The sequence below is a fragment of the Tachypleus tridentatus genome, chromosome 4 (assembly GCF_004210375.1).
Source record: "Tachypleus tridentatus isolate NWPU-2018 chromosome 4, ASM421037v1, whole genome shotgun sequence".
Taxonomy (NCBI): domain Eukaryota; kingdom Metazoa; phylum Arthropoda; class Merostomata; order Xiphosura; family Limulidae; genus Tachypleus; species Tachypleus tridentatus.
In genome coordinates, this window is record NC_134828.1 from 6727591 (window position 1) to 6741753 (window position 14163).

The following is a 14163-nucleotide window of genomic DNA, read 5'->3' on the forward strand; positions in this document are numbered from 1 at the left end:
GTTATAAGGAATATGATTTGAAAATATTGGTAATAGTAAGGATACCCAACTAATCATTTAATAGACTTTGATCGTCAGTATAAGTTTTACTGAACTATAGTAATAAGTATTGGTAATTATTTTCTTAGATGAATTTCTAAGTAGTGTATGTACCAAGTGTGTGTTTACCACTTTCTTATGTAATATACAAGTACACTGTGTATCTACTACTTTCTTATGTAATATACAAGTACACTGTGTATCTACTACTTTCTTATGTAATATACAAGTACACTGTGTATCTACTACTTTCTTATGTAATATACAAGTACACTGTATATTACTACTTTCTTATGTAATATACAAGTAGACTGTGTGTTTACTACTTTCTTATGTAATATACAAGTACATTGTGTGTTTACCACTTTCTTATGTAATATACAAGTAGACTGTGTGTTTACTACTTTCTTGTGTAATATACAAGTAGACTGTGTGTTTACTACTTTCTTATGTAATATACAAGTACACTGTGTGTTTACCACTTTCTTATGTAATATACAAGTAGACTGTGTGTTTACTACTTTCTTGTGTAATATACAAGTATACTGTGTGTTTACTACTTTCTTGTGTAATATACAAGTAGACTGTGTGTTTACTACTTTCTTGTGTAATATACAAGTACACTGTGTGTTTACTACTTTCTTGTGTAATATACAAGTAGACTGTGTGTTTACTACTTTCTTATGTAATATACAAGTACATTGTGTGTTTACCACTTTCTTATGTAATATACAAGTAGACTGTGTGTTTACTACTTTCTTGTGTAATATACAAGTAGACTGTGTGTTTACTACTTTCTTATGTAATATACAAATATACAAGTACACTGTGTGTTTACCACTTTCTTATGTAATATACAAGTAGACTGTGTGTTTACTACTTTCTTGTGTAATATACAAGTATACTGTGTGTTTACTACTTTCTTGTGTAATATACAAGTAGACTGTGTGTTTACTACTTTCTTGTGTAATATACAAGTACACTGTGTGTTTACTACTTTCTTGTGTAATATACAAGTAGACTGTGTGTTTACTACTTTCTTGTGTAATATACAAGTACCCTGTGTGTTTACTACTTTCTTATGTAATATACAAGTAGACTGTGTGTTTACTACTTTCTTATGTAATATACAAGTACACTGTATGTTAACTACTTTCTTATGTAATATACAAGTAGACTGTGTGTTTACTACTTTCTTGTGTAATATACAAGTAGACTGTGTGTTTACTACTTTCTTTTGTAATATACAAGTAGACTGTGTGTTTACTACTTTCTTATGTAATATACAAACTGTGTGTTTACTACTGTGTGTGTTTACTACTTTCTTATGTAATATACAAGTAGACTGTGTGTTTACTACTTTCTTATGTAATATACAAGTACACTGTGTGTTTACTACTTTCTTGTGTAATATACAAGTAGACTGTGTGTTTACTACTTTCTTATGTAATATACAAGTAGACTGTGTGTTTACTACTTTCTTGTGTAATATACAAGTACACTGTGTATATACTACTTTCTTATGTAATATACTGTGTGTTTATACTTTCTTATGTAATATACAAGTACACTGTGTGTTTACTACTTTCTTGTGTAATATACAAGTAGACTGTGTGTTTACTACTTTCTTGTGTAATATACAAGTAGACTGTGTGTTTACTACTTTCTTGTGTAATATACAAGTAGACTGTGTGTTTACTACTTTCTTATGTAATATACAAGTAGACTGTGTGTTTACTACTTTCTTGTGTAATATACAAGTACACTGTGTGTTTACTACTTTCTTATGTAATATACAAGTACACTGTGTGTTTACTACTTTCTTGTGTAATATACAAGTAGACTGTGTGTTTACTACTTTCTTTTGTAATATACAAGTAGACTGTGTGTTTACTACTTTCTTATGTAATATACAAGTACACTGTGTGTTTACTACTTTCTTGTGTAATATACAAGTAGACTGTGTGTTTACTACTTTCTTATGTAATATACAAGTACACTGTGTGTTTACAACTTTCTTGTGTAATATACAAGTAGACTGTGTGTTTACTACTTTCTTATGTAATATACAAGTAGACTGTGTGTTTACTACTTTCTTATGTAATATACAAGTACACTGTGTGTTTACTACTTTCTTGTGTAATATACAAGTACACTGTGTGTTTACTACTTTCTTGTGTAATATACAAGTACACTGTGTGTTTACAACTTTCTTGTGTAATATACAAGTAGACTGTGTGTTTACTACTTTCTTATGTAATATACAAGTAGACTGTGTGTTTACTACTTTCTTGTGTAATATACTGTGTGTTTACTACTTTCTTATGTAATATACAAGTACACTGTCTATATACTACTTTCTTATGTAATATACAAGTACACTGTGTGTTTACTACTTTCTTGTGTAATATACAAGTAGACTGTGTGTTTATTACTTTCTTGTGTAATATACAAGTAGACTGTGTGTTTACTACTTTCTTGTGTAATATACAAGTAGACTGTGTGTTTACTACTTTCTTATGTAATATACAAGTAGACTGTGTGTTTACTACTTTCTTGTGTAATATACAAGTACACTGTGTGTTTACTACTTTCTTATGTAATATACAAAGTACACTGTGTGTTTACTACTACTACTCTCTGTGTAAATATACAAGTACACTGTGTGTTTACTACTTTCTTGTGTAATATACAAGTAGACTGTGTGTTTACTACTTTCTTGTGTAATATACAAGTAGACTGTGTGTTTACTACTTTCTTATGTAATATACAAGTACACTGTATGTTTACTATTTTCTTATGTAATATACAAGCACGCTGTCTATCTACTACTTTCTTATGTAATATACAAGTACACTGTGTATCTACTACTTTTTTATGTAATATACAAGTACACTGTGTGTTTACTACTTTCTTATGTAATATACAAGTACACTGTATATTTACTACTTTTTATGTAACATACAAGCACACTGTGTTTTTACTATTTTCCTATGTAATATACAAGCACACTGTGTTTTTACTACTTTCCTATGTAATATACAAGCACACTGTGTTTTTACTATTTTCCTATGTAATATACAAGCACACTGTGTTTTTACTATTTTCCTATGTAATATAGAAGCACACTGTGTTTTTACTATTTTTCTATGTAATATACAAGCACACTTTGTGTTTACTAATTTTTTCTTCATGTAGAACTTTTTATTTCTTCTAAAAAGGTATGGGTTTCATAAAACTTATGGTTTAAAAAAAGCTGTTAGTTAGTTTTTTCTGGTTGTTTTTGTTTTCACTAATTTCTTGCATATTACATCAGCCTATATTTGACTGTGGCACTGAGGGTCAACACTATTGTCCTTTATGGGTAGATAGGGTGATATCTTTAAGTTACAGTTATCCTTGTGTTTGAATGATAATGATTGTCATCTGAGTAGCACTGGGTTAGCTTGGTGTAATATGAGATTTAATCAATCAGTTTCGAAATAACCTTTGAGGAAGTATAACCAACCTGACTAATCCACCTATAAAATACAGGTTGTCTGAAACAAGTAGACTACACACATAAGAATGAAAGGTTATTTTAATGTGTATAATACATATAATAACCTTTGAGGAAGTATAACCAACCTGACTAATCCACCTATAAAATACAGGTTGTCTGAAACAAGTAGACTACACAAATAAGAATGAAAGGTTATTTTAATGTGTATAATACATATAATAACCTTTGAGGAAGTATAACCAATCTGACTAATCCACCTATAAAATACAAGTTGTCTGAAACAAGTAGACTACATACATAAGAATGAAGGTTATTTTAATGTGTATAATACATATAATAACCTTTGAGGAAGTATAACCAACCTGACTAATCCACCTATAAAATACAGGTTGTCTGAAACAAGTAGACTACATACATAAGAATGAAGGTTATTTTAATGTGTATAATACATATAATAACCTTTGAGGAAGTATAACCAACCTGACTAATCCACCTATAAAATACAGGTTGTCTGAAACAAGTAGACTACATACATAAGAATGAAGGTTATTTTAATGTGTATAATACATATAATAACCTTTGAGGAAGTATAACCAACTTGACTAATCCACCTTTTAAATACAGGTTGTCTGTCTGAAACAAGTAGACTACATACATACATAAGAATGAAGGTTATTTTAATGTATATAATACATATAATAACCTTTGAGGAAGTATAACCAACCTGACTAATCCACCTATAAAATACAGGTTGTCTGAAACAAGTATACTACACACATAAGAATGAAGGTTATTTTAATGTGTATGATACATCATTTCTACTTTATTTATTTCTTTGTGTAAGCTCATTCAGTTTTGGTAAAGACAGAATTATTTTTCAGCATATTTTACAATACCTCCCATTATATTGGAAAAGTTATATGTAATTTATTTTTTCAATGTTATATTTCAGACGGAACTTCAAGAAGATAAAGGTATTACAACTCCTGTTGTAAAGCATTGTGCTCTTAGTAATATTGACCAAAGCCATAAGTCAGCAGTCAGTTTTCTCACATGGCTTCCACCTTTTATAGAAGTAAGGGCTGACATAAATAAATGTTATTTCTAACCAAAATTTCTTTTCTCTCAAAAGATACTTCTACCAGGATAAATTCATAAGTGTGCTACTTTATTTACTAACTATTTAGAAAATGTACAGAGGTATATATACGTTTTATTATTTTAACCCATAGCTAAGAAATATTTATTTGATGAACGTATTGATTCATTATTATTCTTTCAGTAATTTCCCAAATCTTACACATCTGATAAAATTATAAAAACTAAATATTACTTGCTCTTTGACACTCACAAGGCTTGGTTCATGTTTGTTTTGAATGAACTTGTAAATAGAAAGTATTCCTATAAGTTTCAACACACCCACACTCTTATTTCAAGGTCACAGTAGTACAGAGAATTAAATACTTTAATTAGAATGATTTTGAAACCTAACCACATTATTATAATTCAATTGCCCTGCCTGGTTATTTTGTATCTGAAGAACATACATCTCAACAATAGGCCTGCTGCATAATTTCCATTGAAAAAAGGCTTCATCATGAAGACTGTTGTGTTCAAAGCATACTAATTCTCCCTGCAGGCTTTCTATCATCCATATAGTGTATTAGAGTGGTGGTTTCCTTGTCCCCATTTCAACAGTCCAGTTACACAGAAGCTCATAGTTGTAATGTTTTGGCAACTTTACCAGTATATATGTAAAAACATTAATGTTTGTTTAATTCTCCATTTGTTTAAGGTAGCAACTGTTGAACAAGAAGTATGATTGGAAGCTTTACCTTGGTGAACCAATACGTTGTTGGAGACCATTCTTGGTTATGTTGTGTACTATTGCACTGGGCTTCTGGACATTGACCTTTGTGTATGTGAATTCTCATCTGTTACAAGATAATGCACTTTGCTTATTATGCCTGGTTACAGGTGTCTTACAGGGTGGTTTTAGTACCCCAGTCAATCTATATTAATTTGTTTTCCAATGCCATTAAGCATAAAGGATGTCTCTATCCTGGGAATACTAAATTTTTATGATCTGAACGTACGAATGTTTTACATCAGAAACAGTTATTGGATGCATCACATTAGCTACAAAAGGACATGAAAAAAACAAAATATACCTTGATACATTCTGTTCCACTGCAGCTTTACATATAGTTTATCTGGTCTGTGTAATCATGTATTTAAAGTAAAACATACATTTTTTACATTAATACCCTCTAACAAATATTTATTTGTACTTGCTAATTAAAAAATGTAATAATTTTTCATATCAAAACAAAGAACTAGCACTCCATTTAATTATTTCAGAATTCTACTTATAACAGATTTAAAGTATTTTGTGTAATTTAGATTGTAGAAGCTTTGGAAATGAAACTTAATGATCACTTGGTAAAAGTTTACAGTTTCTCGTTTTGTTTTTCTTTGAGTTAGATAATAATTAATTTGTAGTTATTTGTATCTTACTTTATTTTTACTTTTGTTCTGATGATAGTCCTTAAGAATTTCTTTTCTACAAAGAAATGAGATCACTAAATGTTATTTAATCCAAAAATAGTTTCTCATTCATCTTCATGCTTCCTGTTCTAATATTATGTTTATTTTTGCTCAAAAAGGTTGGTAAACAAGGTTCAGTGTATGAATCTTGTGGCACTTCCTGTCACCAGGTTTTCACTTGTGGAAGTGATGGGTAAGTTGAAAATAAAGTTATGATTGTGTTCCCACAATTTGTGGATAACTGAAGTAGGTTTTACTCAATTATTTGATTTCATGTTTATAATATATTTTAATATTGATTGTTTTATTGTGTTTCAGTGATAACTGTAATAGGATATAAAAGTATGATATAGCCATGTGGGGCATCAAAATTGTAATTGCATTGTTGTATGAAAATTTTATTTCCAAGGAAAGGTAACTGCATGTAATATATTTTAACAGGTACCAAATTTGTGTATATTTTCCAGTGGTTTGCATATATATATATACATATAGTTTTTTTATATTAGTGCTCTGATGATTTGGGACATCACATCTGACCAACAGACAACTACTGACAAAGACACAGAAGCTGATGATTATAGTTCTCTAGATCAAACCTGGAAACCTTTACATAAAGTATGTTATGTCCTTACTTCTTGAAAAATATTTAATAATTGGTTAAAATATGTCTCACAGAAAGCTTAATTCAAGATATATATCATAATACTAAAGAAACAACTACCTCCAATTGATAAACTCATCAGTGTGGATTCCTGTACGTGGTGAGGGGACCTCCCGAGGAAGGTTTTGTTCTCTCAGTTTACCCATGTATTAACCATGCGTGGTGACATGCAAAGGAGAGGAGAGGATCCTGGTAGTTGAGGAGTCCAACCCTAACGCAGCACTTTGGCCTTGAATTCCTGTAGACAGGCAGCCTTGAGGTGGCCCCCTTGAGTCAATTGGCTGGTCCACTTGGACTAGGGTCAACCAAGTACCAGTGTTGGATGTTCTCAACAGGTGTTGTGGGCATTGTAACTGATGCTGGTGTTTGGGTATTGTGCTCACGAAACTTTGGCATTGCTACAGTGTTCTTGTTTGACATTTTAATGTGTCCCCTCATAGAGCCCCATGGTGGGTGGGGTCATTAGGCACTGAAATTTCCCTTTTTTATTATGGATTCTCCAAATAAAAACTTAAATAAAACAGTGAAAAACAGTCCATAGGTAAACGACCACGTCTTGAAGATTCTAAGCAGCAATCTTCAATATCTGTACCACCTGTTGTACCTCATTTTTTTATCCTACATTCTCTTTCAGACAAACCTTTAAGGCAAATGTCTCACTTTTTCATTCAGAAGGGACTGGAGGGAGTTGCTGGCTCTCCAAAGTCAGTAAAGAAGCTTTGATCTGGTAACAAATTGATGGAAACATCCACATCTCAACACATTGAACTCCTCTTGCATTCAAAGGTGATTGGGGATATACCTACTGAGGTTATGCATCATGCTACTTTGAATTCATCACGAGGAGTTATTGTTGAGAGGGATTTGAAGAACATCCCTGAGTCAGAGATTTTCGCTGGTTTCTCCACTCAAGGAGTTTCTGCAGTGAGGCGTAAATCCACTGGCAAAGATGGAATTATGATCCACCATCAAGGCAGATTATTTTAATTGCAGGGTATGGCCATACATTCCAAGCCCTCTCCAATGTTTCCATAGATTCCAGTGTCAGAGGTTCAGTCACTCAAAGACGTCATGTTGTGGTTCCCTGATTGTTTGCCTGTTGCAGTGGCAAGGACCATGATGCCTATGAGTGTGAAACAGACCCTCATTGCATCAATTGCACTGGCTCTCACCCATCTTACTTTCATTCTTGTTCTAAATGGTTGGAAGAAAAAGAGGTGCAGCTTTTGAAAACGATCCATAACATTACTTATCCTGAGGCTTGAAAGTTGCTGTTTACAACTTCATCTCAGACATACGCTGCTGCACTTTGTTCCACTACTACAGTGGGAGCGTAGACAGATCTATCTGTGCCTAAAAAAGAATCGTTCTCAAAAGGAACGAAAAGTCTTTTGACCTCCATTGTTAAAAAAGTTGATGAATCAACTTTAACACCCATCTCTGTCCCTTACACACATTCCAACAAACCCCAAGATCCACATCCTTTGGTTCTGGGTACAGGCATTTCCTTGGATACCTCTTTTTCTCCCGCCCAAAGATGCAAAACAATCATTCGTTCACATCCTCAGTCACTGGAATCCCCTTCCAACAGCAAAAACCTGCCAAATCGACCCAGGACAGGATCCATGGAGGTCAATAAACCTCCCTTGAATAAGGACAGCAAGGAAAAAAGATGTGGTCGTAAACAAAAAGGTTTTCCACTCAATTCGCCTACATGTAAATAAAAATGGACACCTTGATATAATGGAACTGTCGAAGTTTACGTTCTAATCTGGATGACATCAAAACACTGATTGTTTCCTAACATGCTGTATGTCTTTCCTTACAGGAAACATTTCTGAAACCTGCCGAGACAGTCACTTTTTGGTGGTTTCCTTTGTACATAAATGACAGGTTGTGTGATGAATGAGTGCATGGAGGGGTGGCACTGTTAGTTGATCAGCATGTGCCCACCCTGTCTTTGCCACTCGACACACCCTTGCCATCCATGTTTCCTTGGGTCATACCATCAATGTTTTTTCTCTCTACCTGTCATTTGGAGAGACATATTATCAGTCATACCTTGATGCTCTCATTGAACAGTTGCTGTTTCCCTTTTTAATCCTGGAGGACTTTAATGGATATAATCTCCTCTGGGGAAGTGCTGATATTGATAGGAGGGGTCGCTCTGTAGAGTGTATGCTCTCTGATCCCAACCTTTCTCTTTTCAATACTGGTTCTTCTACTTATTTCCATGCACCTAGTCAGTCTTTTACTGCTATTGATCTCTCAATTTGCTCTCCTTCATTATTTTCCCATTTTTCATGGAGGGTTGACAATAATCCACGAGACAATAATTGTATTCCTATAATTTTGAGCAGGGGTTTAAATCCTGAGGGGTATACATCCCTCCTTCATTTTAGGTGGGGGGTATGGTGCATACAATCATCCCCCCTACAGTTTGGTCTGTTGAATTGTTTTATTGCATCACAGGCCTACAAATTGTGTGTTTGTTCTTGTGATTGTCATGTTCTTACCAATCGATTTACATAATTAGGCCTAGATGTAGGCTTTTTCAGTAGCCGAAATGTACATCTTTAATATAGGCGTGCTTCTAAGCTTTTCGATCTAAGCAATAGTTCGTAAGTTTTAGTCAGTAGGCCTAAGTATACATACAAGTATCATGGCAACAAGATTACTCTGTGACTACTTGTTTACAGCTTTCAGGTTCACGTAATCAGAGATTACCAACTTGCAAATTGAACAGTCCACATAAGTGGTTGCAAAAATCATCCTCCCCCATCAGGTGTAAAAAATCTATACACCTGATTTTGAGAGAGACTGGCCGTGGTCGATGCCACCTGACCTGTGTGCCCCAGTGGAAGCTGGATCAAGCAAACTGGCCCTCTTTCACTGCTCTCACAAAACTTCATCCTGCCATTGTCTGTAAATTATCAATAGACGACTGTGTGGAAGCAGTAACTAACTGTATTATACAAGCAGTTGCTCAATCTATTCCTGAAACCTCGACACGCTTTCCAATATATCCTCATCCATGGTGGGATCTTGCCTGCCACATGGTACAGAAGGCTCAAAAATGGGTCTGAGATACTTTCCGTAGATATCGCTCACTCTTGAACTGCATCGCTTTCCAGTGGGCCTGTGTACATATTCTGTGGGTAAGACATCAAAGCCAGAAGGAAACTTGGATTACGTTCACAACTGGCATATCTTCTATAACCAGTTTCAGAGTCATATGGGATAAGATTCAAAGATCATTGGGCATAATAATTCTGCCTTCCTCTCGATCTTGCTCTCTGATGGCCAGGAAGTAGCTGATACCCGAAGCATTGTCGATACTGTAGGTGAAAGCTTTTGCTGGATATCTAGCATTTCTGCTTCTTCCTCCACCTTCTTAGCCATCAAGACTTGGGCAGAGCGATCACCTCTTTATTTCGAGCTGATTGTCTCTATGACTGTAATCATCCCTTCACACTGATGGAACTGAAACTGGCCCTTCATTGGTCTGGTAGTACATCAGTTGGACCTGATGATGTACACTATGACATTCTTTGCCATCTATCTCCTGCTTCTCTTGCTATTCTTCTGATTGTTTTTATCTGGATCTGGCAGGTGGATGTTTTTCTTGATGCCTGGCACTAGGCTATTGTCCAACATTTCTCTAAGCCTTGGAAGGATCCCACGATTCCTTGAAACTACCGTCCAGTTGGTTTGATGAGCTGTCTCTGTATGACCTCAGAGAGGATGGTTAATGCTCGTCTTGTTTGGTTCCTCAAATCAAACAATCTCCTGTCATTCACCCAGTGTGGGTTACAACGACAGTGCTCTACCTTGGACCACCTGATTTGACTTGAAACATCAATCAGAGGAGTCTTTCAGTCTTTCTCAAATACAGCATTCTTGTATCAATAGTCTTTGACATTGAGAAGGCTTATGATACAACATGGAGGTATGGCATTTTGCGAGTTACGTGGCCATTTGCCCATTTTTATTACAAATTTTTAAATTGACAGGAGATTCTGAGTTTGTGTGGGTTCAACTCTTTCCCATTCTTTTCCTAAAGAAACTTGGAGTCCCTCAGGGCTATGTTTTGAGTGTCACACTTTCCAATATAAAAATTAATGCCATCACTGAACAACTCCTTCTCACTGTTGCAAACGGACTCTATATCTACGACTTTCACATCTCTTATCAGTCGTTGAACATGAGTTATATTGAGCAGCAGCTACAGACTGCTCTCAATCATTTACTGAAGTGGACTGCAGCAAACAGCTTTAACTTCTCTCCCTCTAAAACCGTTTGCATGCACTTTTGCAGCCAACGTGGTATTCACCCTGATCCTGAACTATGTATCAGTGAAGTTGTGCTGACTGTGGTCCCTGAGACAAAGTTCTTGGGTCTTATCTTTGATTGTAAGCTGACCTTTATACCTCACATCAAGCAACTATGGGTCAAATGTACAAGAGCACTGAACATCCTCCATGTCCACTCTTCCACCAGCGGATCGATGCTCTATGCTAAAGATATATCGTGCTTGTGTATGGCTCTGCTAGACCCTCAGCCTTAAAGATGCTGGACCCCATTCATTATGAAGGACTTTGGCTCTGCCCTGGGGCTTTCAGAGCTTATACATAGAGTCTCATGAACCTTCTTTGCATCTCCACTGTTTGCAACTGTCTTTACTATATGCTTCAAAACTTCGTTTCTTATGAAAGCATCACACCTGGGGTTGTGTTTTGCTTCCTCGGTAGGCCATACTTTTTCAGAACAGACGGTTTGCCATTGCTCCTTTTGGCCTTCATATCCAGGTGCAGTTGGATGAATTGGGTCTGTCTTTGGATAACATTGCTGTATCCACTGGTCAGCCCATTCCACCACAGTTCCAAATTGTTACCTATCTTCAGATCATCTGAGAAAAGCAGACACTCCCGATTGGAAATATTCTCTGCTATTTGGTGAACTTCTTTTGAACCATCCTTCCATTCCTATTTATACAGATGGTTCGAAATCAGGTGACTGTGTGGGCTCTGCCATGGTTTGTTGTGGTTCGGTGGTTGTGCTCAGAATCCCTTCTACAGCTTCTGTGTTCACTGCTGAACTGTACACCACTTCTCTTCCCCTGGATTAAATAGACGCTAAGCAGTACTCAAATTGCACTATTTATACTGACTCACTAACTTCTCTACTGACCCTGGAATTGCTTCACGTTGGTTCATACCCTGTTCTCGCTGATATTCAAAACCGACTGGCCCATTTCACTTTAATATCTACTTCTATCCAGTTTTTCTGGATACCGGGCCACGTTGATATTCGTGGGAACAAGCTCACCAACACCTCAGCTAAATCTATCTGCTCTGGCACTACCACCACTGTGCCTGTTCCATACATGGACTATTATGGTCCTGTATTCAAGGCTTGGCTCTGTGTTAGCTGGCGGTCGACTTGAAACTGATGCACCAGTGTGTAGTCTGTGTAGCACTTAGGTCACAATAGGCCACATTTTACTGCCTTGCCGTCGTTATAACTCTCAATGATGGCACCATTTTAAACATGTTCTGTCCCAAGGTTTATCCATAATGTTAGACAGTGTTATTGGTGATGGTGACACTGTCCACCTTGGTAATGTTTTTAGTTTTTTAAAGGCTATTAATCTTTTTAATGCCATTTAAGTTTTGTTTAATTTATACATTAGACCTGTTTTAATGTGATTCCCTTTTAAGAATCAAATTACATCTAGTTTGATTTGAAATTAGAAACTGGCTATAATGTCAAATAAACCAGGACTGGAAAGGCCAACTTCAGGTGACTAATACTGCTATTTGAACCACCCGTTAGTCATCCTGGTGAGTTATTATTAAAATTTTGCTACAAGTTCTTTCAAACTTTTATTACTTTACTTTTTGAAAATGGCCATAACGTCAAATAATCTGAAACCAGGACTAGAAAGGCCAGCTTCAGGTGACTGACTGTGGTTTTTGTACTTACCTGTTAGTCTTCCTGGTGAGTTATGATAATTACAGTTACACTACAGAAAGTCCTTTACAACTTGTATTACTGTAGTTTTTCTCTTAATGTTGTAGACTAGATGTAAACATTGGTTTTATACTATCTATATATATTTTTTAAACTTTGTTTTGTTTTACCTTAATTTCTTTTTATGAATTTTACTAAATTTACTTTTAATTTTAACTTTTTACTGGATGTTTGGCACAGGTAGCCTAACTGCTTTGTGCCATAGAACAATAAATCAACCGACCAACCAACCAATTGATTAATTATTTTAATTAATTAATTATTTTAACTGTTTTTAGTTTTAAATGAATTCTGATTTTGAAATCTTTTTAAAGTTTAAGTTAAGACAAGAATAATAGTATCTTGTGAAAGTATGTTAGATTTTATAAATTAAATTTACATATGTTGTGATAAAAAATGTAATTCTCTTTTTCATTAACTTGACATCTAGCCTAGAATAAAAAAGTAAACAGTTTCTGATATAAAACTTTGAACAAGAGTTTTTTTAAAGAGACTAGTAAATGTTTTTCATCAAAATATATGTGACAATTAAACTTAAATAGTTGAACTTGTATGATTAAAAATAGATTATTATGATAGGATACCTTACTTCCATCTGTATCATCTCCTGACTTTGGTCACATCTCTCTTTCCTTGAAGAATCTATTCTCGAGGATGATGATGCCTTTTTACACCTCTTGCATTTTCAGTCTACTTTTGTAGACCTTCTTTGACTTTTCTTGACATGTTTGTTACTATTTTTCACTTTCCCTTGTATGCTATGATTCTTACAATCCCTTCTCTATTCTGGCATGACAGGTGGTAATTTTGCTTTTCCCCATCCCCAGATATTCATGTCTGTACTGACCAGTTCCTTTCTCAACTTCATGCTGCTGTCTACATACTTTGACCCCTACACTTTATGGACATGCATGCTTTAGCTAGTTGTATGTTTGAGTTTCCTGCACTTGAATCTCAGATCTTGGAATCACTGATTAAGGCACAGAGATCCCACCCTATATTTTTCCTTTACCCATCTCTCCTGTATCTGTCCTACCCTAACAACCCTTCTGTCTCTATTTATCTGAAGCTATTCATTATTCCCCTGAGGGGATTTTGGTGGATACACATTTCCTTCTTTTCTCTGCACTTTTTTATTTAACTTTGACCCTTAACATGTGGTTTTAATGTATTTACCTAATTCTTATCTGCATGACTTTTGTTTTTGGTTCCTTTTCTGTTCCAATATGCATATAAAGTTTTCTCTCTTGTAGAGAATTGGACTTCTATGGAATTCCTTCTCTTGGAGCTGTGTATATATATGTTGTCTTCAATGGGTGCTGCACAATCAAGGGAAGTTTAATCATGACCTTTTGGATGCCTCTGTTTTTCTTTTTTC

The 14163-nt window shown here is 35.0% G+C and overlaps 1 protein-coding gene across 3 annotated transcripts in view; it reads left to right on the forward strand.

The window, feature by feature from the left end:
* mmm (missing minor mitochondria) overlaps positions 1-14163 on the forward strand; it is a 98424-nt gene that overhangs the window by 35900 nt on the left and 48361 nt on the right. For all 3 annotated transcript variants that reach the window (XR_013027030.1, XM_076496927.1, XM_076496928.1), the window contains exons 11-13: positions 4494-4616; positions 6208-6281; positions 6598-6706. Coding sequence is in view for 2 of the 3 variants with exons in the window: in XM_076496927.1 (XP_076353042.1) it covers positions 4494-4616; positions 6208-6281; positions 6598-6706 (306 nt within the window). In the remaining variant the exon portion in view is untranslated. The remainder of the gene's footprint in view (positions 1-4493; positions 4617-6207; positions 6282-6597; positions 6707-14163) is intronic.